At 48.4% G+C, this 26,976-nt stretch overlaps 2 protein-coding genes across 2 annotated transcripts; both read left to right on the top strand.

Moving 5' to 3' along the window:
- Window positions 1-982: 982 nt before the first annotated feature.
- Window positions 983-17,480, top strand: LOC115347752 (G-protein coupled receptor 35-like). The gene is made up of 2 exons (XM_041126966.1): window positions 983-1,601; window positions 16,420-17,480. Exons 1-2 carry the CDS (start codon window positions 1,564-1,566, stop codon window positions 17,387-17,389), a joined length of 1,008 nt encoding a protein of 335 aa, XP_040982900.1. The 5' UTR covers window positions 983-1,563; the 3' UTR covers window positions 17,390-17,480.
- A 3,197-nt stretch (window positions 17,481-20,677) lies between these two features.
- LOC115347466 (G-protein coupled receptor 35-like) lies at window positions 20,678-26,694 on the top strand. Its single transcript, XM_030028897.1, has 2 exons — window positions 20,678-20,847; window positions 22,576-26,694. Exon 2 carries the CDS (start codon window positions 22,588-22,590, stop codon window positions 23,554-23,556), a length of 969 nt encoding a protein of 322 aa, XP_029884757.1. The 5' UTR covers window positions 20,678-20,847; window positions 22,576-22,587; the 3' UTR covers window positions 23,557-26,694.
- Window positions 26,695-26,976: the final 282 nt, after the last annotated feature.

Here is a 26,976-nt window from a genome sequence, read left to right as displayed (position 1 = left end):
TTGCCTCCCTCTCAGGTATGGGCTGAACCTTTCCCTGGAGAGGGGCTTGAGGCTGTGGGAGCTGTAAGTACCCAAATGTCAAGAGGAAACATTGCTCTCGCAAGGATCTGCCCACACACTGTGGGGCTAACCCAAATTTTGGAGAGGGTGCAAACTCTCACACTTAAAAACTCTGTCTAAGCTGCAAATGATGACACAGAGCTAAAAAATGACCTTTAGACACCTAGTTCAGACACTGTTTTCCCCTGAATATAACTTTCTGGTGACCTGCGTTGTTATAGCATCCAACAGGATGATTAGAAAAATAGTAGTATTAATTCCCCACAGAGCTACTGCAAAATAGCCTGCAAGCGAAATGAAGATTGATTGCTGTTTAGAGGAAAAGCAATGCAATGATCCAAAATCAGGAAAGCAAATCAAGCAGAAATTTCCTGTGACAAAAGGTTTTCAATGAAATGAGTGTAACCGAGAGGAAGGGAAAGGAGGAACCGTGACTTTTTGAATTCAGCACATAAGCAAGTTGAGCAAATAATTTCTTCCCTGTTCAAGCAGAGGACATTGTTTTGCTTGAATTTACTGGCCCCAGGTATTTCTATACGAGGCTCTAGGTCTGTCCAGCTGTTAAAGTGTCACTCTGGATTTCTGCTAGTGTAAGAGGGAACAAAATACAGCCTGCATTTGGTGTGAGGTCCATGAATTTGGAAAGGTCAAAGGGAAAAGTGTGCTTGGAATAGTCCTGGAGAAGAGGGTTTCTCTCAGAGTGGTGGTTTCTGCTGGGGAGAGCAGTCCCCTGCCTTTGAGCCTGTGCATTAACCTTCAACAGTAGTAAAAGGAAGCAATCCTCCGGGAAACTACAGTTTGGCGGTGGGAAAAAAAGATGAACGGATGCAGGGGCTGTGGGGCAGCAGGTCGCAGCGGTGTGGGGTGCGAGGGTGGGAGGGCTTGGGCCAGGGTTGGTGCTGGAGGTGCCTGTCACAGCTTTTCCATCCTGCTGTGCCCAGAGCCCCCTTCCATCCTCACCCTGGTTTATTCGCTGCTGGTGGCTCCTCGGCACAGGGCATGGGCTTGCTCACACTGAAGGAAACCCTGTCCGTGTGGCTGGTGCCCCTTCAGCAGTGTGCTGAGCCCATGCAGTAGACCCTGCCACAGTGTCACTGCTGAGGGCCAGCTCACTGAATATACACACAGGTTTACATGGCTCAGGTGGACAGGTATGTGCTCGCAGCCACATAGGATCAACGTCCTTCTGCCTACAGTGACTAAGGGTTATGGGCACACTAATAGTAACTGTGTTTTAGGAGCCCAGAGTTTCAATAAAACCAATTTATAACTCTGCCACCTTGTAGCAAGTTAGAAAATTGCTTTAAAAATTAACGTAATGTAATCCATGCAGAATTATTTCCTACACCTGCAAGTTTTTAAACCTAAGGGTCTAGGAGGCAAAAAATAAATACATCTGACTTTTTGTTGTATGCCTTCTGGCAATGTCAGCAGAAGAGTTTGATTTTTCCGTGACCTTTTACTTCAGGGAGGAGAGGAGATCTACTAGATGAGAGGTTTCATATGTGTGTGAGACATACTCTACTGTGCTCCAGGCCACGGTGAGTAGAGTAACTGCACATCTTAGTCGAAATGCCAAAAAGATACTGATTCAGTGAAATGAATATAGCATGTTTGAGGGACTGTTGGAAAGAAGCAGTTGTCTGCAGTCACATCAGCAATTTGCAGCAGCACAAGTGTCCCCAGAGGTTCCTGCTGCAGCATGACCCAAAGGTTCACAAGTTTGCTCTCTATAAAGTATTGCATTAGAGGGTGAATTTTAAGAGTGCATTTTAGACAGTGCTAGCAGCAGATTTGCTGAGAAACCTCAGGTTTCAGGTGGGGATTTCTCATGAGCTTCCACAGGTGCAGCAGTGTTGACAGCAGCAGCAGATGGAGACTCTCAGCAAGTAACCCCAAAATGTTATCTCATGAATGGTTAGCACTAATCTGCTAACACAGGCCCATCGCTGGGAGAGATGTGGAGTGCTTTAACCCATCTCAGATCTCTTGAAGCAACTGGACAAGTGCTAGCAGAGTCGGTCACATCACTATGTTTCAGTGACAGGCCCTGCTGAATAAGGAAGTCAGGAGATACCTGTGATGTTTCCTGAGGACTAACCTCCCACAGGAAGGCTTTCCTTTTCCATAAACACCAATACTTTGATAAATGAGCATTTTAAACTGTTAAAAGTATATAAACCATTAAAAACAGGGAGACGTAAAGGGGTGGGGGTACCCAAATAAAAGGCTGTTGTGACTATTACAACAAAACTTCAGCAGGTCTAGAAGTCACTTGACTAACACCAAGTGAAACCCTGCCCTGAATAGGCAGAAGATGGCATTGAAGTCGTAAGAAGGTCTGTGTTTGTTTATCTGCAGGCTCAGGGTCCATATCACTAGCATCTGGAAAATTCAATGTGGTCAGATCTTTGCACAAAGTTGCTGTGGGAAAATTTGCTGCTTTCCTGAGTAGGAAGCTGTGGTGACAGGCTATCACACAGAAGAAATGTAATGGAGCAAAGCAGACAAAACCCCAGCCACCAAATGAACTTCGTAGTTAAATGGGGTCCAGCACAACTTTATGGGTTTCTTGGGTTTGCCTTCCTCACGCACTCCCTGACGCCCACAGCACGCTGCTCTGCACAGCCCTGTGCTTGCTCTGTGCTGATAAGGGCTGCAAAGGAGAGCAGCCACCACCACTGGATGGTGTCTTTTTGGCCAAATTTCCTGCCCAAGTTTTGTTTCTAGACAACATGGAGGTCTTCAAGTGGGAGGCCCACAGAGGGTATGTGTATGCTGGCAAAGCTGTCCCATTTTCAGGGCTTGGGACAAAAGGCTGTCTGTGGCACAATATCAGGGGTTTTTAAGCTTCATGCCACATTGAATTCTCACCGGTGATGAGTAGCTGGATAACACAGAGTAAATAAGCAATTAAGTAAGAGTGAAAAATGCCTTGGTGCAAATCAGTGGCTCTCTGTGGGTGCGTTGCTTTCAGCTCTGCTCCCTCACACGTGTTTTAACTGTGAGATGCTGAAAGCCAAGATGTCCAAGCTCAAAACTAAACTCCAGTGGCAGAGTCTGGAGCTGAACTTCCCAAACCACATTTTCCTTGCTTTGTGTCCATGCAAGGGGGAAATAGGCCCATCTCCCAGAGCCTGTGCTCATTGGCCAAGTTCACCTTCTTTGCTCTTTTGTGTTATTCTCTGACCGTAATATGTCAGCACAGGTCCAGAAAAAGGAAACGTTGACATTTATAGATATGCTTATATGCTTCTCTGTCCTGAAAAGCAAGCAAACATGAACAACTTAATCTTTTAAGATAAAAGGCAGACCTGCAAAAGTTACCAATCAATCCAATCACTGATGTATTACATTTTCTATAAATGCACAGACAGGTCTATAGCTCACACCACCCAGCAGGCTCAGGGTAGCATCATTTCTTTTAAATCTTGTTATTCCAATTGCACAGTTTAATTATATTGAATGCTTGGTAGCATACACAGGAAGGAAAAACCCATTTGTCATCATTAGCTGGTGTGTCCTCTGGCCCCAGTACTTTGGAGCTGTGTAATGTTATTGACAGATCTGGTGTATCTCTGGTAGGAAACAAACAAGTATTTAGCCACTTAATCCTTGACAAGACATTGATCTTCACTGGGACAGGTGCTTACAGTGTTCATGTGGTGTAATGTTCATGCAGAAGGGATAAACACCATGCCTAAGTCCTTCAGCACAGTTCTGTCACATCCACCTGCTGCTGCCAGCTCCCTTGGTTAGGTGGGCACAGCTTATGCCTCACATATGGTTTGGAAACGGATGGTGTGGTTGAGCCCATACATGACTTCACATGTTGGGTTTTGTAGTGACATTGGTAGGCAGTCTGGTACAGATCACCTGTGGTGTTTGGGGGATCAGGTGGAGATCACCACCCAGTGACTCCTCCATGCCAGTCTGACCCGGTGGCGGGGGCTGTCGCTGACTGCTGGTGCTTCAGGGACCCGCCACCAAACGCTCTTTGCCGGGTTTCCACCTCCCATTTGGTGCAGCATGTTGAGGACGCCAGCCCAAGCACTGCTGAGCAGCGGTGGCGGTGTGCAGGCAGCACCCTGTGTGATGCTGTGACACGGATGCTTTATCAGCCATCACCGCCGTATCACTAATAAGGCTGCCATGTCGTATTATTTAATGCGGTTCTGCAATTTTTTGCTTATCTGTCTGCTACCTTCCTGCGCATGGGTCACCTCTCCAGCAGCAACATGGGTGGTTTTTCTGGTATGCAGTAATGAAGAAGAGATTAAAATATAACTCCTTGGCACTAGTAATCTCTGCATAACCTCCCTCTCTAGAATCAGTTAGCTCCTTGGCCTTCTGAAAATATTGAATCAAAGGGTAAATGAGCTATTCCTAAATTTTCATGTATTAAACTGTATTCCTAAATTTGTTTTCCATTTCAGGAAATGGAAACAGATCAGATGAAACAACAGCTTTTTTTGGTACACAGGCATCATCACCTTTCACGACCAATGCAAGATGGTGTCATGACCCAGACTGGACAGACCAGGGAGTCGTGTTTAATTCGAAATTCCCTCGGGCTAAATTAAGATGAAACGACACCAATCAGTTAAACATTTTATTCATGACAGAAGCAAACTGAACTGGGGAGTCATGGTAGTAGGTGGCAGGGTTTCTCACAACAGGAATTGGCATAAGACTACTTCTGTAAACTGTGTAACCCAGGGTAACCATATACATCAATTCAGGGAATAAGGAGATCCCTCCTGTTGAGTCACAAGGTTCAGAGCAGACCCCCCTGCTTTCCAGACTCCTCCTCAGAGAAGGGCGCAGGGGCGGCTGGATCCACTCTTAGTCTCAGACTTGGTCAACAGTTTTATGTCTTAAAGAGATGAGGTGTAGGGATTGTGGAAAAGGAAAGAGAGAAGATGACAGAGAGAAAAAGGAAGAGAGAAAGATTTCACTCGTCCTCGGTCCAGCGTTGGTTCAGTCAGCCGAGGGGTCCAGTTCCGGTGGGCTTGTGCACCCGGGGCTTCAGTTCGTGTCCTTTTATCATCCTTGCCCCTCCTTTGGGCAGGCACCCGAACTTGTCAGGCTAATGAGCAGTTTGTGAGCCTTTGGGCTTGGGGGTCATTTGTGGAGTAACTTCTCCTTCCCTGCAGACACGGCCATTGTTTGATCTTTGTATCCGAACAGCTCATCAGAACAGGGAGCTGTGCACCCTCCAGCACGCCCTCCCTCTCCTGTTGCTGATGTCTGAGCTGATGGGCTTTTCACCTTGGTTCCTTGCTGTGCAGGGTTTGTCTTTAAGCAGAACTTGCCCCACCACAATGTTTGAGACATTAACTCTTTCAGTCTCTCACAGATGGATTTGAATGTAATTTGTTTTCTCTCCTTTGCAGTCATTGCTAGTTCTTAAATGATGGGATAATTTTCCTTCTGAAAAATGCATGTTTATGGAACATTCTTCCCTGCTGTACCTCTGTGAACCCTCTGTCTGCTTTCCTGTCTCTGGCCTCCTGCAGCAAAAGTTTCGCAGTTTAATGCTGTATTGGGTGTACTGGGTCTGTATAGCAGCATACGGTCATTTGTCCGTAAAGGCAGGATCATCTGAGGACATGGGACCCTAAGTAAGTGGTGACTTTGAAAATGAGAAAATGGCCCCGTATCATTAGCTTTTGACTTTTTTCTATGATCTCTCTATCTGTTCCATTTTGCGTGCCTATGGGTGCACAGTGCACCGTTAGCTCATGGTCTTGAGCAGTGCTGTGCTGGAGCCACCAACACCTCAGTACCCAAGAAGGCTAATGGTGTGCTGATGTGCCACCCTTGCACCTGGGACGAGGCAGCAGCGCGTGTGGTGCCTTTAACACTCGCATGTACTACACTGCAGAAGTGAATGCTCCTCCTAGTCTGAAGGTGCCTCCTCTTCTCCTAGCAATGAGGAGGCTAACTACAGGCAAATTACAGACCAGTTGGTGAAAGCAGAGGACAAACCAATTTGTTCTCCTGGGAGCAGGACAAGGTCAGGTGAGCACGTGTTACAATTACCAGCCCTACCTCCACTCTCCTCTGTTCCTTCCCATTAGCAAATATCAATATTTTTGTGTATGTGTGTGTCTTGTGGTTGAGTGAAAGAGATAAAAAAATCTGCTGGAGCTCTTGAAACATCTCCACTCCAGTGCAGGGTGCTCAGAAACAAAATGGTTCTTATATTTCCGTAACAGCAAAAGGAGGTTTTTTTTCCAGCTCACGAAATCAATGATGTGAGTCTATAGCATCAACATTAACAAGGCTGAATAGGCTGATGTGCAGCCTGAAGAGCACTAATGATACGTCCAGTATGTGTGCAGGTCATACTTCAAATTCATTCAAAACAGAAGCACCTGTATGATATATTTCTACAGCATTGTACAAGTGAGGTACTACTGCAGCCAGCCCTTGAATAAAGCACGGCTGGCTTTACAAACAATGCTATCCTTACATCATCTTTGTTTTCCTTCTCCTTGGACAGGTGAATGTAAATTGTAAATAAATTAAGCTTTGAATTTGGAATTTTAATAAAGGTGAAGACCTTCCACATCCAAAGGATTGCACAGCAAAGTGACTTTTCAAATTGATAATGTAGGAAAGAAATGCTCATGGTTGAGGGGTGGGAAGGAAAAAAACCAACCCAGGTGAAGGGCGTTTTTGCCTTGCTGCCGTGGAAAAGGTGGTACCTTCAAAGGTCACCCCAGCTGTCTTGTGAAGGTTTGCAGCATCCCATGTAGGCGTTGCCCCTGTTTCACACCACAACCAAAACCACATCATCTAGTCCTGCTTAATGTACTATATTTTAGCAAAACACAAACAGATGTAATTTGTGTTAGTTTAGCATCCTCCAGCACTAAGATTCAGTGGGAGACTGGTGAAAAATGCCAGGAAAATATACAGGTCCTCAGGAGGACCTGGCATGCACAGCCTTCTCCTGTCTTCCTTGAAGGACCAAATCCCTGTGTCCAGGCTAGACACTCTGCTTGCAGGCAGGTGCCACTGGCCTTACTGGCACAGACCTACCATCTCCCAGTGCTGTTTGGCTGCCACCAGCCAAGAGGTCCTCTCCTGCCATGTCTTTGCATCTCCTGGCCACTTCCAACCTTTGTGCAGGGTGGAGCACATCAGTCCTGACCGTACGGCCGGCCTGTCGCCATCTCTGTCCCCACATCCATGGTCTTCTCTGCCAGCCACCTCACCCTCCTGGCCTACAACCTTCTTTGGGGCTCTTTCCTAGGCTACCACCTCCAAATTAGCTGCTTCTCACCTGCACTTCCAACCCTCTACCATGAAACACCCATCCTTCCCTTCTCCCTCCTCCATGGGCTGAGTTCAATCTCCTTTTAGTGCTGGCACTGTCAGCCACCACCTTCTTAATCCCCACTGCCAACTGCAGCCTCATGCATGTTCATGAGAGCACACAAGGCTGCACCAACACCATCACAGCCACCATCTCTGGAGAGGCTCATATCCTCCTCTGCTTGCCAAAGGCTGTACCCTGCAACACAAAACTGCGGATGCTGCCACCCAGCACAGGGCTGGTAGGGTCTGTCCCCTGGAGGACACCCTGCTCTCCCCAGTCCGTGAGGGGGGCAGAGCTCCCAGACAGGAGGCAGTGCATGTGAGTCCAGCCAGGGATGGATCCCACCACACCTACCTCAGCCGGTCCTTGAGGTTCAGTGCTAGAACAGGTGACCCATAACATCCTGCTGTCTCCATCTGAGGGGGTCACCAAACCATGTGGGAGCCACTCAGGGCTTTCTGCCACACCTAGTGGAGGCTGGGCAGTCAGTCCTGCCGGCAGCAAGGCCAGCAAGAGGTGCATGCCCCTTCACAGCTTGACTTTGGACTGCAGCACCAACCCCGTCTCTGTCTCTCAGAGATAGAAGGATGCATACTCAGCTGTCTTGTCTCTCACCTGTCCTCCTAAGACCTGCTCGTGGATGACAGAGCTTGGATGGACCCTGCTGACAGCTTGCTCAATGATCACTTAGGCTATGGGCAGGGTTTCTTCCACAGCCTGCCTCAAACTGTGTTCAGGCTCCCCCAGGGAGACCTCTGTGCCCTATAGGCAGCAGGACAGGTGCCCACCACATGAGCCACACCATCCTACAGGAGCTCCCTGGCCCCTACCATGCAGTGAGACAACCACAGCTGTGTGTAGGTGAGTGACAGGCATGTGACCTGAGTCACCACTCACCCTCGTCCTGCCTTGCACGGCAGGGCTCATCACCGACCTCGCACATCACAGTGATTGTGGGCGCCACCAGCATGGAGACAGCCAAGGCCAAGGGCTTTGCTTTCCGTGCAAATACAGGGAGCAGGAGAAACCGAAGCTCTTGTGCCCACCTTGCCATGGAGGGGACTTCTTTGGGAGTGACGGATGGTGGGCACAGCTGCCTTGGGAAATAGAGCGGTGTCAGTATGCATGGGGGCAACCTGCTCTCTGCAGCCTGGTTTCACTTGCCTAGCACTCACTGAGATGGCAGGACATGTTTGCACAAGTGTGTATGTGGCAACCTGGATGTTTCCTATGACCCACTAGACATTTTTCAACACAATAATTTGCTGTGCTGCCAGTCCGGAGTGCTGCCTTGGGAAGGCTTATGTCGGCATCAAGGGCACACTTGACAGTCTTGAGACAGAAGTCCCCTTACACAAAGGCATTTGCATCTGTTTAAGTCAGTGACAGGAAGGATTGGAAAGTGAGCTGAGCTGTGATGAAGAGGAGCAGGAGGATGAGATGAGACACACCGGGGTGGTAGCACTGCATATGTGTGCCATGGCAAACCTGATCTGAAACACCTTCATAACTGCCTGGCGTGTTTCACATAGGAGTTCTGCCTCAGCGTGGCAAAGGCCACACTCAGCCCCTTCCACTACTCTCGCGATGCTGTCTGCGCGTCCCCCTGCCCGGCACCCTGCCTGCGGGGCCACCCTGGCAGCTCACGCAGGCAGCGCATGGGGCTGAGCCGCCACCTTGCCCAGCCCCATGGCAGCACCCAGTGCTGCCACCTTTTCCCACCCTGGTGCCCCACTGTTGCACAACTCCCCCTGCAACGGGGTGTGCAACAGCCGCTCTGCGGGGGTGCAGGGGTTCGACAGGCTCTGCCTGGGTGACAGCTCACCTGCACAGCCATGACGGGGGAACAGCCTCTCTCCACAGCGGGTGTCTGGCCCCGTTGCGGTGGGGCTGTGGGTGGAGGTCCCCGGCAGCAGGCTCTCAGAAAGGCACAGTCTGGCTCCCGGGGCTGACAGCTGCATTTCTGCAGAGCTGACACTCGTGTGACTCATCTCGATGTTGTCTCACACTCTGCGGACACAAACACACTTGTCAACAAGTCTCCCTTGGAAGGGAAAGCACCGTGCTTTAATGGTTTCCACTGCAGCGTTTCCATCATGCCACACCATCAGACACTGAAGCATCCTGCCACCCCGAAGCATCACCCCTTGCAAAGCCCCAGGGAGGTATCTGCTCCCTTCCCCACTGGTCTGTGGCTTTTGTCCACTTAGCATTTCAGAGTTCAAAACCTTGTCTACCCATTTGGAAGATGGGTGTCCCTGCCTTTCTGCTTCCCCTCAGTCAGCGCATCCACTCGGCAGCTTCGAGGGGCTGCAGCAAGCACACTCAGTGCAGCATTTCTATTTGAAACTGCTCCTGTCCCAGCCAGTGCACCCAGATTTTTGTATAGCAGCACGAAGAGGGGGAGCTGGCATCTTCCATAGGAAAGCTTAGCCTGCTCCTTTTATTTTCCCTACTGCTGCTCATCTCCTCTCCTTTTACAGCCAGGTCTGCATGTGGGCTGGCACTCACGGTGTGCTCTTCCCTTTAACACTGCTGACTTACTCAAACGTCACCCCTAACTTCAGGAAAGGCAGGAAGGCGCATCCAGAGAACTCCACAACAGCCAGTCTCACCTTGATTCCTGGGAAAGAGATGGATGAAATTCTCTTGGAAACCATTTAAAAGCATACGGAGGACAAGAAGGTGATTGGATTTACAAAATCATGCCTGACCAACTTGACAGCTGCCTCTAAAGAGATGACTTTGCTTGGTGGATAAAGTGAGAGCAGTGGAGGTTGTTTATCTCAACTTTAGTGTTGAAAGCCTTACTGTCTCCCTTAATACATGCAGAGACAGACTGATGAAGCATGGGCTAGATAAATGGACAGTGAGGTGGACTGAAAACTGGCTCAACTGCCAAGTTCCAAGGTACGAAGTCCAGCTGGAGGCCCGTCCCTAGTGGAGTCCCTTGGAGGTCAAGACTGGGGCAAATAATGAAGATGCCAAACAATGATGGCCTGGCGCTAGGACAGAGTGCACCCTCGTCAAGTTTGCAGATCATATAAAACCAAGGAGAGTGGCTGATACACCAGTGGGTTGTGCCACCGTTCAGAGGCACCTTGACAGGCTGGAGAAACGGACTGGCAGGAACCTCATGAGGTTCAACAAGAGGAAGTGCAAAGTCCTGCACCTGAGGACGAACAACCCCAGGCACCAGTACAGGCTGGGGCTGACCAGCTGGGAAGCAGCTGTGCAGAGGACCTGGAATCCTGGTGGAAACCAAGCTGACCATGAGCCGGCAATGTGCTGTTGCGGCAAAGGCAGGCAACAGCATCCTGGGCTGCATTAGCATGAACGTTGCCAGCAGGTCAAGGGAGGTGATCCTTCCCCTCTACCTAGCACTGGCGAGACACATCTGGACTGCTGTGTCCAGTGCAAGAAAGACATGGACTTGCTGAAGCAGGTCCAGGGAAGGGCCACAAAGATGATTAAGGGACTGGAGCAGCTCTCCTATGAGGAGAGGCTGAAAGAGCTGGGACTGTTCAGCCTGGAAAAAAGAAGGCTCGGAAGGACCTTATCCATGTGTATAAACACCCAATGGGAGGCAGTAAAGAAGATGGAGCCCTTCTCAGCAATGACACCGAGAGGACAAGAGGCAATGGGCACAAACTGAAATACAGGAAAGTCCATTTAAACTTAAGAAAAAATGTTTACTCTCAGGGTGATCAAACACTGGAACAGGTTGCCCAGAGAATTTGTGGAGATATCCTTGGCGATATTCAAAACCAGACTGTACCTGGCCCCCGGCAATGGGCACTGAGCAAGGGGTTGGAATAAACCTCAAGAAGTCCCTTCCAACCTCAACCACTTTGTGAAGAAGGCCATCATCCTGGGCTCTCAGGCAAAAATAAAGCATCAGCCTCTGTTTGGGAAATGCAGCTGCAGCTACCACAGGCAAACAGCTCCCACAGTCTTTGTGGCTCTCTTCACACATGTCTTTTTCCTGGCCTCAAACACCTGCAGTCCCTCTTCCGTGCTGTGACCCAAAGAGCCACTGCAGTTTCAGAACAGCACGCTTCCCTTCTCTCTTCCGCCATAGCACCTCACAAATGCCAGATGGTATCTGAGGGTCTTATCAGCGTGTGGTTCAGAGACATTTTAAGTGGCTCCTACCTTATGCACTGATGGTTTGTCCTCCATGATAGTCAAACCTGGGAGCTTTGGATGCCTGGTTGCCTCCTGAGGGCTGTGATCAGCACACACATCTCTGTGGTTATAGGGTGGCTGCAGGGTGCATAAGCCTTGTAGTGGAGCAGAGCCAGTGGGTCTTATCTTCAGGACCTTCTGTCAGGTCCTCTCCCCTGCATAGCCTTGCTGGACAGCTGTGCTGCAGCACTTCCTCTGCTTGATGCCACCTAGTGCCTCCCGAGCCAGGGACACCTGGCCCACGTCAGCATCCTGCCGCCCTTCGCTCACCACACCAGTGCCTGCGTGCTCTCACCCCCAAGCCTGAGCCAGCAGGCTTCTCTTCTCTCACAGATCACGTAGCCAGGAAAGTACCCATCGTGCTATTGTATGAGCAGCCAACCACTATTAGCATCACCACAATGAAGAATTGTTACAGCTGGTCAGGTACTAAGTGTAAGCGGGCAGCGAGACAATTTCCCACTAGCTATATTGCACACTGATTATCGACACCAATTAAATAGCTCATCACTGAGCCCTTTGGGGCTTACAGCTCGCTCTCTCCCCCCCTCCACTTCTGTCAATGCAGGGTCTGACAAGTGAGGCTCTTTGCCGCCCATGTGAGATGCCAAGGCCTTGGTTTAGTCACCAGCCTGAAGCGCTCAGGTGCTTTGGCTGTACCTGTGCTCAAACAGGAGTGCAGGCTGGAGCCCTGCTGCTGGCCCCATCATGGCCATCTCCTGCTCCATCCCTGCCCCAGGTACCCAACCCATCCCAAGGGTCCGTTTGGGTGCAGCAGTCTCCATCTGAGGAGGGTTGCGGAGACTTTTTCCAGCCTATAGAGAGCCTACACTACCTGCCAAGCTGCTCAGTGTGCCCACCTCCCTGCCCAGACCTGTGCAAGCATGACTTAATTTAGCACTCAGCTGGAGGGCCCTGCACCTCCAGCTCCATGGGGTGATCTAATACCAGATATCGCATCTCCCTGTCCTTGCTTAGCTTAGGTTTCAGCACAGCATTTCAAATCCACAGTTGCTGAGTACCACTGATAGCCATCGAACACGCCGTTTTAGAAAGTGCTGAATGATGAGGCGCTAGACCTCACTGGAAAGCATTGCCACCATTTATTTGGGCACCAGATTGACATTCAAGACCAAACTGATGTAAAATTTTCTACGCAGGAGGAGGAGGTGCTATAGAAACCCTCAAGTACTAGTGAGCTGTTGGTGCTAGGCACCTGCCCTGCGCAGGCAGCCCATGCCTGTCCTCCAGCCCCACTGGCTGGCCCCGCTCCTCCTGGCCAGAATGTGTGGCTACACAGCCCCCACATGCCCTGCCTCCAGTGGGACCCGCTGCTGATTTTGTGGCATTAAACCTACAGGTAACATCACTTTATTTCATTCTCTCTTGCTCTCTGTGAACTGCTGGTCAGGGTCCTGCTGTGGCTGGGAGGAGGCAGAGGAGGCTTAGGCACCCGGTTTCTGCATGACAGTGCAGTCCCTGTGATGCAGAGGTGTATGCAGTAGATTGTGACTTCTGACCCTTTCGGTTTCTGTTCTTATTCCAAGGTATTCGCCAGGTACTGCACCTGGAAGGTCACGGTGTATTACTTTCTAACAGCAGCTGGGAAGTGGAAGCTAAATTCACCCCAACATGGGAAACAAGTGATTCCAAAAGATTTCTTTTTTGTGTAAGTGAACACTTGCACCCCCTTCCAGGGTCTTTCAAAGCAGTTCTGTGGTTAGGGTGAGTACATTACTGTTTTTGAGGGATGCAGTGATAGAGGAGCCTGAAAGTACACAAGTTTCAAAAAAGAAAAGAAAAAGTGCTGTGCCTTAGATCACTGTGTTTGAGAGAGCTGTGAACAACAGCAAGGTCAGAGCAGGCAGTTTCCAGATTTCTTTATGCTATCTGGAAACAGAGAGGAAAAGCCCCTCACTTAAGTGCTGTGGCAGGGCCCTCACCTAGGGCTCTTCTGCCACAGAGGCAGTTTGTCTGCTCACTCTTTCTGTCTGTGCTTCCCTCCCAGGTCAGCTCACTGCTCAGAGCCTGACCAGCAGTGCCTGTGGTTAGATTAACACCCGTGAAGTACTGCCCTGTCTGAGTCTATTCTCATACCCGTGCAGCATATTTATTAAATCTTTGCTGACAAATGCCCATTCAATTTATAGGAATGTTGGTGAAAATCAGGGAAGTTGCCATGGAGGTGGCAGGTTTGAAGGCAGTTGATGCAGAAGATGCTGTGCGGTTCCCCACACTTCCCATCCCATTTCCTTCTTCCTCTCCCTCTGCTCAGTTCTGGGTCCCTTCCCTCACCCACCATGACTCTGGTGCTGTCCTTAGCCATTTCACCCACCACATTCACCCTTCACCCCTATGATACCTGCTCACTTCTGAGTTCTCCCCACAAGGAGGGAGAAGGATTTTACACACAAGACTCTCCCTCCAGTGCAGCTGCTTCCCCACAGGTATCCCGCTGGGAAAAACACTGGATGGTTGCGACCACAGTGCTACTGTGACACCCACTGTGCCTTCAGCCTCTGCCTTGCTTCTCTTCCTCCAAGCTCTCTGTTAAGGGTCTGGAAGAAGCCTGCTACTTCTTGAGCTGCTGGAGGAAATGAGCCCAGCTCTCGCCTTCCGCCCCAGCTGGTCACCACCTTCCATGGTGGGGGACAGCTGCCGACCATCTTTCCCCAGTCTATGGTGGTGGGAAAGCAGGACACACTCCATGATACTGGTGACCTTGTCCATCGAGCCCCAGCCTGTTCCTGGTCCTCCAGCAGCAGCAAGACACTGTTTTACAGCCATCTCCACCCTTTTCTCACAGCTGTAGGTTGCTGCCTAGCCTCTCTGACGCTGCAGCCATCTCATCTACCCCACCTTAAGCATTTCCAGCAGCCACAGGATACACTAGCTTATCAAACTGCATCTCTAAAGATATTTTGTGCTCAGCCATACCCTATCTGTGCTACGTGGCCTGCTTTAAAACCCTCTGCTCATTTCCTCCCTCCTCCTCCCAGCCTCTGGGCTGCCTCGTGGCCTGGAGCACTTGCAAGTCCTGACACTGGGAACTGCACTTGGGACACAGCTCCAGCTCCAAAGGCAGTGTCCGCCAGAGCCCTTTCACACTGCAGAGCACACCAGAGTGGTTTGCCTGCATTGTACTTCAGCACAGAGCCTGCTGCTGGCGTTTTAGACCAGGGCAAATGAAAAGCAACCTGGGCATCAGCCATGCCAGCAAAGACATCTGACGCATGCAGTTAGCAAGCATAAGGATGTGGCAGCTTCAGCCCTTGATCTAAGGTATTTCCCTGCTGCTATTTACTGCAGTTCAGAGAGGTTTTCCTCACGTGACAGCTGTCAGCTTCCTTCCAGGGTGCAGGCAGCAAGCTTCTGTTGGGAAACCCAGACCTGTGCACGCAAGAACTGGAAGAGAGCTCTACACAGGAGTCTGCTAGTGCCCAAGACACTTATATATCCCCCCAACAACTGAGTTATTTGTGTGTTTATCAGTTACTTCAGAACTGAAGTCTGATTTTGCAGGCAGTGCCCTCACCAACTGACCGCAAGGTCTGCATTGCTTGCTAAGGCAAATAACTGCTTAACCAGGCATGTTCAGTCATGGTGTCCCTTCCTATATCTCTGAAAGCTGTAGGATTTCACCAGATCCCTCACCACTCTCCCATTAGAGTGGTAAAAAACCTTATTTTAAATTAAAAGGTTAAATTCTTTCCAAAGTACATCTAGATGCAAACAGAAATTCAGTGACATATACACAGAATCATCAGTTCAGAGAATTGTTCCGTGTGCACATCACATAGAGCCACTTTGCACAGGATGGGGTCTGATGAAAGCTGATGTTTATCAGCCTATAAACTCACACTCTTCACACAACCAATACTCTTGCGAAACATCTAGTAGCCAGCGTGACAGAGGCTCAGCACCTACTATTTACATCTCATGGATTTCCCAGGGTGGCAGGATGCCTGCCTTGAGCAGGAACCATCTAATGTAGCCCTTAATGGCAGATGCGTTGTTTTGCACTGGTGTTTCCTCTTTCAGGTGCGTCTTTCTGCTTTACATCTGCAGACTTGTACTCTCTCCTGGAATGAATGGGCTTAAAATGAGGTTAATCCTTCCACCCCCCCATTCCCTTCCCAAGGAAGTGGAGAGCACGTGCCTCACTCACTCCCTTAGGTTTTCAAGCACACCTTTGGGATGCAGGAACTCAGATTCATCTCTGTTTTCCTCAGCTTGGAGCAGGAGCTCCAGGTTTGCAAGGCAGCCCAAAGGCTCAGAAACCTGCCCAGTTAGAGCCAGAGCATGAGGATGCCTACCAAGTAACATCTGCTATGCCCTTGCAGCCCTTCATCCCCCTAGTCTGTCTCCCAGGCCAGCAGAACTGGTAGAAGAGCTTCTGCTCATGGGTTGTACTGGTCTTTAGCTTTGGTTGCTGCAATCTCTGCCCAGCCCAAAACCAAGCTAAGGGTAATTTCACCTCGTTTGCACAGCCTGTCTTAAGGAATTAGTGTTCACATTGCCACAGGATGCCCCCGCTATCTATTGGGGCTCTTCTAAGTGCTCTTCTGCACCCCCATTCAATATCCCCCTATTTAATAAAAGCTGTCTGCCATGTCATATTGGAAGTGTACCTTGAGATATTTACGCATAAGCTGAGTAAACATAAACAAAACTTGACAAAGGATGCATCCCAATTACAGGCTGACTGAGAAAGCCAGCTTTGTAGACTCAAATTCACATTCATAACAAAGTAAATATTTACTTAAATACCTTTTTTTATAGGAGTCATGCATCTGCTAAGAGGTAGGAGGAAAGTCTTACCGTGTCTTTTCCCATTTCAGGTCTCAGAACATCATACAACATCTACACATCAGGACAATGAATGTGTCCAACAACTGCAGTGTCACAAATCTAGAACTGTATCACCATGTTCGTCTCCTTGAATTTGTTCTGTATAACATCATTTTCTTTTTTGGAGCACTATTTAATGCCGTTGCCCTCTGGGTGTTCTTCTGCAAGATAAAGAAGTGGACAGAAACCAGGGTGTATGTAATCAATTTAGTCTTTGCAGACTGCTTCGTCATCTGCACCTTGCCTTCCATGGCTTATTTGCTTTGGAATAAGTCAACCCGAGATGAACTCTGCCAGTTTATAGAAGCAATGTATTTTATCAATATGGTAGTGAGCATCTACACAATTTTATTTATCTCCATTGATCGATACATTGCTATAAAGCACCCCTTGAAAGCCAGGACCTTCAGGTCTCCATCAAAGGCTGCCCTTCTCTGTGGGCTTCTGTGGGTCTCCGTGATAATCGGTGCCACCTTACAGCTTTGGCAGAGACATGCCACCCTCTGCTTTCAGAAGGACACCAGCGCACCCGCTACTCTGGGCCTGCTTTCCATTTTCTTCGTTTTTACTCTTCCATTAGTAATCTTGACTTTTTGCTCCGTGGAAGTAATCAGGAACCTTAAGAAACATCTAAACACAAATTCACCAGAGGAGAAATTAATCCAGAAAGCTGTTCACGTTATTTATGCAGATCTGATTGTATTTCTAATATGTTTTCTGCCAGCCTACCTTGGGGTACTTGGCAGGTTCATAATGGAAAGAATCGGAGCTACCTGTTTCCTGCTCCAGGTTATGAAGAACTTCTCCTCCGTGACGAGGTGTATCGCCACGTCCAACTGCTGCCTGGATAGCATCTGCTACTACTTTGTGACCAAGGAGTTCCATGAAGTCCTTCTACTGCCCAAATCCAGCACTGAAAAAACAGATCAAATCCACCCCTCGGAGACACACACTTGCTAAAGGAAGGGGGGTGGGGGCAGGGGGGACAAAGCCCACCAAACCCAAAAACCCCACCACAACTCTGTAATATCAAGAGAAGATACAGCTTCAGCATTACGGGGATAACTATTGCTCTTTCTCTCTTGGGACATCTTTGTTAGGTTTAGCATTACTAAGTAAGTTCCTTGCGATTTATACTCTATGCTTCTATTAAACAAATGAATGATTACACAGAGATGTGTAAAAGTGTGTACATAATCACTGGTCGTTAACATGTCTCCATTCCACCCTCCAGCACCTACTTGTTACTCATACAGGAAGACAGGTCACCCATGTATGTCTCCCTGGTTTAGTTAATTTTGCAGCTAAAGTCACAGAATCGTAGAATCATTTAGGTTGGAAAACACCTTTAAGATCATCGAGTCCAACCGTCAACCATGCCCACTAAACCATGTTCTGAAGTGCCTTGTCTACGCGCTTTTTGAATACCTCCAGGGATGGTGACTCAACCACTTCCCTGGGCAGCCTGTTCCAATGCCTGACAACCCGTTCAGTAAAGAAATTTTTCCTAATATCCAATCTAAACCTCCCCTGCCGCAACTTGAAGCCATTTCCTCTCGTCCTATCTCCAGCCACCTGACAGAAGAGACCAGCACCCACCTCACTGCAACCTCCTTTCAGATAGTTGTAGAGAGCGATAAGGTCTCCCCTCAGCCTCCTCTTCTCCAGACTAAACAACCCCAGCTCCCTCAGCAGCTCCTCATAAGACTTGTGCTCCAGGCCCCTCACCAACTTGGTTGCCCTCCTCTGGACACACTCCAGCACCTCAATAACTTTCTTGTAGTGAGGGGCCCAAAACTGAACACAGTAATCGAGGTGCGGCCTCACCAATGCCGAGAACGGGGGAACAATCGCCTCCCTGTTCCTGCTGGCCACACTATTTCTGATACAGGCCAGGATGCCGTTGGCCTTCTTGGCCACCTGGGCATGCTGCTGGCTCATATTGAGTCAGCTGAAGTCAATTGATCCTTATTGCCAACACATACAAAAGACTATATAATATATCATTTTATCTCATTGTGTATTTTGGGTTGTCTGCATTACTAAAATAATCCAGTTCATTTTTATCATATTCCTCTGGTGGGCTGGGGGGGGGTGGTTCAGACAGTACCAGCATATTACTAAGAACATGGCCCTACAAAACAGCCTAGACTCTGCTGACTGCCCTTCCTCTTCAAGTCAATGGGTCAGATAGATGTGAAGGAACACTTTTAGGATGAAAGCAAGACTTGTCCAGTGCCATAAAGGCAAAAAGTCAAGGAGTTTTCAGAGCTGATTCTTCCTGCCAGCTCCCCTCCTGCTGCACTGCTGAGCCCTGGCACAGAGACACCTCCTTAGAGCAGCCATCTCCAAGGGACTGCTGCTCCCACGCATGGGGGAGCCCTTTGAAATCTGTCTAGACATTTGCCACCCATGCATTGCTATTCCCTGGGTTTATGTTGTGGCACCAGGCTGGCCCCCAGGTTCACCCTCCCAGCTGGAGCTCATGGTCAGAGTATCACCCCCCCAGCTGAACCCCCCAGCTGGACACAGCTCAGTCCGGGTTTCTGCAGCCTGCCCACATTGACACCCCTAACGTTTCCACGGGGGAAATGCATTTTTCCATGAGTCAGCAGCCTAGAAAAGTTAGAGGAGATGGGGAGTGGGTTGACCCCTGTTGTGGTTTAACCCCAGCCGGCAACTAGGCACCACGCAGCTGCTTACTCACTTCCCTCCCACCCAGTGGGATAGGGGAGAGAATCGGGGAAAAAAAGTAAAACTCATGGGTTGAGTTAGAGACCGTTTAATAGGACAGAAAGGAAGGAAAAACAAAACCCTAATCAACCCCATAATAATAATAAAAGAATTAGAATATAGAAAATAAGTGATGCACAATGCAATTGCTCACCACTTGCCAACCGATGCCCAGTTAGGTCCCAAGCAGCGATCCGCCCCTCCCAGCCAACTCCCCCCAGTTCATATACTGGGCATGACGCCACATGGTATGGAATACCCCTTTGGCCAGTTTGGGTCAGCTGTCCTGGCTGTGTCCCCTCCCAACTCCTTGTGCCCCTCCAGCCTTCTTGCTGGCTGGGCATGACAGGCTGAAAAATCCTTGACTTAGTCTAAACACGACTTAGCAACAACTGAAAACATCAGCGTGTTACCCACATTATTCTCATACTAAATCCAAAACATAACACTATAGCCGTTACTAGGAAGACAATTAACTCTATCCCAGCTGAAACCAGAAAAACCCCTACATGTTATTTAAATGCTTCCTAGGACTGGGCTTTTTTCGTTCTAAATACTGAAAAAAACCCAAAATGGCCTCCGAGCTCTTCTCAGGCAATGCTCAGAGCACTTCAGGAGACAGTGTGCAGGAGTCTTCCCTGCCCACTTACTCAGTTTCCCCTGTGACCTACATCTGCCTTCAGGGAGCCCATGGCTGCTCAATCTGCTGTTGTCACCTTTGGGACCGTGAGCTCAGGAGACACGAATTAATGGGACAAATCCTGAGGGAGTCAGAGTCTGGCTCCCATCAGCCAGCTCACATAGATGGGACTGGAACTGCTGCAGCCAACAGACAGCAAAAGCCATCAAAATGATTATAAAATACCACTGGGGCATGTTCTTAAACACGTTTCTAAAGGTCCTGACACCTATGGTGTGCTCACTGCCACACCAGTATCTCTCGCCCATGCCCGGTTGGCAGTGACTGTCATTACCAGCTTGGGCTTTCCAGTGATGCTGATGAGCAGTGTTAGACACCTGGCTGCATTGCAGAGGATGAGCAGGCCCATAACATCTGTCACCTTTCTTGTAAAGACACTGAAGAGAAGCATGCTGCGTCCCCTCACCCTGGGCTCACTGTCACAGGGTGCACGAGCACCGACGTGTCCCCTCGGAAAGGCCACTCTCCCCCACGCTGCTGCCTGCCTAGGGCATGCTCTGCAACCACAGCAGAGGCTGCACGGGCTGCTGTGCTCCCTGGGGGAGCTTTCGCTGCCAGGAGGGCAATTTGCAACCATTACGGATTTCATTTCAGAAATTATTTGTTTTCCCACGACTGAAAATATTAAATTTTAATTGCTAGCTTGTGTGAGGTCAGTGAAGGGGGTGCAGACTGGGGGGGGCAGAAAATGATGGTGAAGCATTGAGCTAATGTGAGTAGAACAACAGAGGGCACCAGAGACTCGACCGTCCCAAAAACTAGGTGATAAATGAAGCACTTTTGGGGAACAAGAGTTCATTTCTGTGTTTCAGCACTCCCCAGCTGCCAACAGCAGGCTCCCGGGCAGCCGTGCCCTGCACGGAGCAGCACCCTGCACTGACTGACACCCGCGGCCCTGACAGATCTCCTCCCCTGCCAGGACACCCACATCTACACTGCAACCTTTCTGAGGACTAAACCGACCTGACGGCCCCACAAGAAGCAGGTAATGTCTTTTAATTCTTCCCACACTGGTGTGTAGCTGTGTGCTCTGCTCAGTACTTCAGGGTGTGCTTTCTCACCTCTTAACTGAAGCACTAGCCAGGGCTGCCTGCTTGTTAACCTACGGGTCAGTCCTCAGCTGTACACAGATGCCTCTGTTTCCTCTTGCTTTCACAGCTGCTATGCCTCACTGTTTCGCAGCCATATGTGTTTTTCAAGGGGGGCCTTCATCCCTCACTGCAGTTTCACACCAATGCTTCTCACCATGCCTCTTCCACGAGCATGGAGATACCCGGCTCCAGGCACGCTGCAGCACGGGACCTTGGGAACCGCCACCGGCTCTGTGTTTACATGGGGGATTCAATGGGGCTGGGATGCCTAGGCCAGCCCAGAGGGCTCAGCTGCTCCTCGGGGCAGTGCTAGGTGTGCAGAGTGGCTTTTTCACTGTGGGCTGACCACAGTAGACTGGCAGGGAACGGCTGCAGGGTAGGTGGTTCCACAGTGCAGCCAAGGACCTGTGAGGCTGAAAGCCCAAGACACTCGGGACACCGGCTGTATGTTAGTTCCTCCATAAATTCCACCCTAAAAATGACTGTATCCCTGTCGTTCAGTAATGCCATACCAGTTCTGGTGCCAGGGCAGGTGCTGTGCTTTCCTCCATGGTTGCCAGATCCATCTCCCAGCCTCAGACACTAAAAACATTTCACATGGTTCATGCAATCAGACATTTTCACCACAGTTTAGATGTTGATGTTTAGAAGCTGCTGACTTATAAGGCAATGTATTTATAAGAGATTGTAGGAAACCAGGCATTTTCCTTTCCTGCCTCACTGTAAACACATCTTTTATGAGCTGCAGACTAAGTCTGATTCATCCTCTGCAGCCTCCTTGCTGGTAGCGGATGCCCTGAAATATTTAAAGGAATACCAGGAGATAGTCTAAGTTCTTGGATTTGTGTTTTCTGCTCTAGCAACATTTTGGCTTCCTATCTTTGAAGGCTGAGATCAGGCACGTGTGCTCACTTTCCCTTCTCTCTTTGGAGACCGGTTATCTGCTAGGGCTGGTGGTACCCTTGCTGAGCTATTCCTCCTCAGGACCCTGCAGCAAGAGGAGTGGGTTCATGCTTGGTGGCAGCCTGCCCACAGCAGGCACCCACCCACCAGCCTGCAGCAGTGTTCCCACTGCCCCCAGGAGTAATGCCACCTGAGCTACCCCATGGCTGGAAGGGCTCAAGTCCTGTGGAGGTTCACAGGCCTGGCAAGACCCAGAGCAAACCTATGGGGTGGCTTCAGCAGTAAAGCAAGGGCCTTGGAGGGCAAAGGGGGAATGCTGCCCAGCTCCGCTTTGGGCCACCCTAAAGCCAGTGGCTCTCTGATAACCAGAGCAGCAGCAAAAATAAGCAACCACAAAAATTATCGTTCTGCTTTGCAGACCCTTTGCTATTACCCAAACTGTGCAAACCAGGATGGGATGGAGGTATTAATCCTGTAATAGCTGCAAGAGAGGGTTGCCTCTGTGTTTTTGTGTTAGCTACTGGTGAGTGACAGTGTTACTTTGATGGCTGAGGGATAGACGGTGCTGATGAGCCACCGAGCCCCTCCAGGGCCTGCCTACATATGCAGTGGGGGGCACGAGGAGCCGCAGAGCCATGAAAGCGAGGGCACTGCAGCAGGACCCAGCCCAGAGGACCTGTCCCTGAGCCTGATCTCATGCCTGCACCCTTTTCTTGCAGACACAGCCCAACATGGAGAACTGCACCAAAGACGATGACATGCTACAGAATGGCATTGTGGTATTTCAAATGGTCATCTACATCCCAGTGCTCTCTTTGGGTATCCCACTGAACATGACTGCCTTCTGGGTCTTCTGCTGCAAACTCAAGAAGTGGACTGAGACCAGGGTGTACATGATCAACCTCATGATCGCAGACAGTTTCCTGCTCTTTGCCCTGCCCTTCCTGATACATTTTACCAAGTACAACCATCCCATAGACAAGCTGTGTTTCACCATACGGAGCATCTATTTTACAAACATGCCTATGAGCATCCTTATCATCACCCTGATTGCAATTGATCGATACATTGCAATCAAGTTCCCTCTAAAAGCAAAGATTCTTCGATCCCCACTGAAATCAGCTTCTATCTGTGGGTTCCTTTGGATAACGCTGATAATTTATTCCAACTTGCATCCAAAATTTCATGAAAGAAAGGAACAATTCTGCCTTCAGAAACAATCTATTCAACCTAATTATTCAACGTTATTCTCCATTATATTTGGGTATTTTATTCCCTTAGGGATTGTGATTTTTTGCTCAGTACAAGTCATCAAATGTCTCAAAAAGAAGATGGCCACGAGCCCTCATGAGACAAAGTTAATCCAGAAAGCAATCCACATTGTTTCTGTGAATTTGTTTGTGTTCATCGTATGTTTTTCACCTTTCTACACCACACTGCTCTTGCGGTTTGCAGTGGATGTTGCTGGAGCTTGTTCTCTGGTCTCGGAAGTTAGAGCCTCTATTCAGATCTGTGCATGCTTAGCAAATTCTAATTGCTGTTTGGATGCATTTTGCTATTACTTTGCAGCCAAGGAATTTCAGGAATTTCCTTCTCTGTTCCCCACCTGTATATCAATGAGGTCCAAGATGAACCAAAAGCAAGAGTCACAGCCACCCACAGATCAAGTCATGACACAAACAACGTGCAGTGCACTATAGCTGTTAAGAGCCACAGCACTGCTGAAGTTTTGAGGCAGAGGGAGTGGGACCGCCTACAGCATTTGCAATCATTCTAGCTATAGGCATACCTGCAAAAAGGAGCAACTGCCTCCAAGGGGTCCGATATTAACTCGAATTTTGTCCTTCTGTCCTCAGTGACTTGACTCCAGCTCTGACTATTGTCTTGGATTGTAGCATCGCAGCTTCAGGCATCTCCTGGTCAAGAGGGAGAGCCCATGGTATGGAGAACAAATGATAAGGCCATTGTTTCCACCATGCACTTATTTGTACGTATCATGCAGCTAAACATAGGAAACTGAGCACCCTTACAGCAATACACAAACCCACTTCTAGTACTGTAATATATATGGTCACTGAAAAAAAAGAAAAAGCCCCTGTACTACAATGACAAACCTAATACATCTGTGCTGCTCACATCAAACAATTTGCCCGTACAGTGGTAGTTTCCTGCCAACTTATATAACTTCAAAACTTGCATCTATCACCAGGATGCAGCTACTGCTGTGCATGGAATAAACTGCAGAGAGTGGCCTGAGACTTGCCCCATTCCTGCCATATAACACTTGTATTACCTTGTGGCAATGCCCTGGCATTTATGAGACTAAAATCATTGTGGGTATAAAGCCATTACTGCATGGAAACACTGAGCTATGCAAAGCATTGTGGACCACAGAACAGACCCTTAGCATTGTGCATATCAAGTATAAAGCTGTGAAGATCTGATCTCACCCAAGTGACTACCATAAGCCCTTGTGACAGGTTTGTTGTACTTTAATGGGATCAAATCTTCAATAGGTGTCCTATCTGGTGAGAGGTGATTGCATCTGCTCGCGTTGTCACAGCCTCACACTGCAGGAGTGTTGATGGCCAGAAATCAGCAGTGAGCAACACAAAGCAGAAGCAGCCCTGATCCCTCCCTCACCATCCATGAACAGTTTTCGGGGGAAGTTTGGTGAGAGTGTGGCGTGTAAGGTCCTTCTGCAGAGATAGGGCAGACCCATGGCTGAGGGCTTCTCGGCATTGCCCCGTGTGATGAAGCATTGCTTTGGATTTGGGTTTTTTTCTCTTCCAGCTGCTTGGACAGTGCACAGTGGGTGTTCAAGAGCTCTCCTGCTCTTCATTTTGAGACGTTTAACTCTTTCCATTCGTTATACAGAGATCCTTGATCTACAGTAGCTGGATCCCGGACCAGGCATCAGTTTTAATGTCTGGCTTTCCAGGTACCAAATTCCTCTATAATATCTGTGCTTGCTGACTATGAACCATGTATCCTCCCACTCCACAGGGAAGTGACAACAGAGCAGCTCAAATCAGTTAAGCCACAAAGGGAGGTCTTGGGGCACCAGAAGGAAGCAACCCATAGAGAAACCTGGGCTGAGAGGGGAGCCAGTGCCAGGGCATGACTACTTTGTGTTTATCTGCATAGAACTTTCATCTAACATTTTACCACATAGTCACTTCAATAACTTAAAGTCAGCATGGGAAACAGAGTTTTTGAAATGTGTGTGATACCTGTATCTCGGTTGGCTTCATGGTCCTTGACTTTCAGTGTCTTCTGACTTGTAAACCCCTAAAAAATTCCTCCAGGGAAGGCAAACCCATATTCTGCTCACTTAAACCTACAGACAATTAACTGTCTTAGTGACAACTTACAAATAGTTCCCCTACAAGTGGCCTGTCACCTTCTAGTGTCTGCAGACCACATGCTGAAATCACTGTCTAGACATTGGCCAAAGAACATAGGAAACAACTATTCCCATCACAGAAAGTACTCCCCATCCAATCGTTAGATGTACCTGCTTTGTGTCAATACTTTGACAGAGGTCCCAGCATGATGGAAACTGCAGTGAGCAACCACAGCATACAAATGGATGAAACTACTCAGGTCATTCAGTTGATCATTTATGTCCCAATTTTCTTCTTTGATATAATATTTAATGCTTTGGCATTACTGGTATTTCACTGCAAGCAGAGCAAAAGGCCTGTGCGTGTATGTGACCAACTTAATCCTTGCACACTGTTTGGCCCTCATTCTGCCTTTTAAAGTCTCTTTCAAAGATAGGAAAAGATACAAGAGACAAATAGTGCCTGATCTTAAAAGCCATCTATTGCTTAAGGAGATGCGTGAGCGTTGTCACCCTTGTAGCTCTCAACAAATATGCTGCAATTAACCATCCTCATAAAGCAAGAGGCTTAGGGTCCCCATTACCGCATTGTCCTTTATGGTGTGCCATCAATCTTCATGACAGGCATCACTTACATGTCCAGACAAGTGGTGTTCAGCAAGGAAAAAGACTTCTATTTTCAGAAACAGCACAGAAGGCCTTCAGAAACACTTTCGGCTCTGGGATTTTGCATCTCATTGGTTATAATGAATGCCTGTTCCAAACAGATTATTATGAAAACTTTTATTATTTTGAAAAAAGATGAAGGTCAATTCATATCAACCTGTTATCCTACTATTAATCCAGAAAGCAAACAACTTACTTTTTTTGCAAACTCAGTCATGTTCATGTTTTCTCCCTGTTAACATGGGGCATCGTGTTCAGTTTACAATGGCCTCCAATTAGGTCGTCTGCTCTGAAATACAAAACAGTAATGCTTTTGTGCATGTGGCCTCATGTATAGGCCTCATATGGTATAGCAAGTACTAACTGCTGTTGAGATGCCATTTGCTACTGTTCTGTAACCAAAGAATTTCAGAGCACCTTCTTCTTACCCAAGCCTATAGTATTTAAATCAAGGAAGGATCACAGACAAGGCACTCTATTAAACTAAACAGCTGCTGTGGTTTCACCCCAGCCGGCAGCTAAGCACCACACGGCCCCTCACCTACTCCCCATCAGTGCCAAAAACCATACAACAGCTGCGCTAAAGAATTTATAGTTGCAATTCCTATACAGAGCTAAGCTTACTGCATATAGAGCTGTATGAAGTGAATGTTTTTTCCTTGTAGGAAGCAAACTGTGGTCTCCCACCCTTCATTAATTAAGTGTTTCTTTTTCTTATTGTAGAGTGGAAATTTGTTGACTTCATAATCCCTGTCATCATTAAGTAATTTTTTGTTGTTTGTACTGAACGCTACAAAAAAGTGAAAATAAAGCTATCTCATAGTAATATATCTATAAATAAATATTCATTTATTACCGTTATATATCAGAGTCCTCTATTATTAACACTAAACCTATACCGGACATTGTGAGAGGAGACTTAGTTACCATGATATAAGATCTGCCTTACAACAGGATATTTATAGTGCAACCCAAAGATAAGCAAAGAACTTTGTGATTACCTGAAGACATATGTACTGCCTTGGACAAAAATTATCGTCTGGTTTACATGTCAAGTTATAACGATGTTTATGATGGGTTTCCAACATCTTTCTTCAGCCTGAAGAAA

The sequence above is a fragment of the Aquila chrysaetos genome, chromosome 10, assembly GCF_900496995.4.
Source record: "Aquila chrysaetos chrysaetos chromosome 10, bAquChr1.4, whole genome shotgun sequence".
In the NCBI taxonomy this organism is placed as follows: Eukaryota; Metazoa; Chordata; class Aves; order Accipitriformes; family Accipitridae; genus Aquila; species Aquila chrysaetos.
The sequence above is the reverse complement of the archived record's forward strand: the minus strand, read 5'-3'. Positions and strand labels throughout refer to the sequence as shown.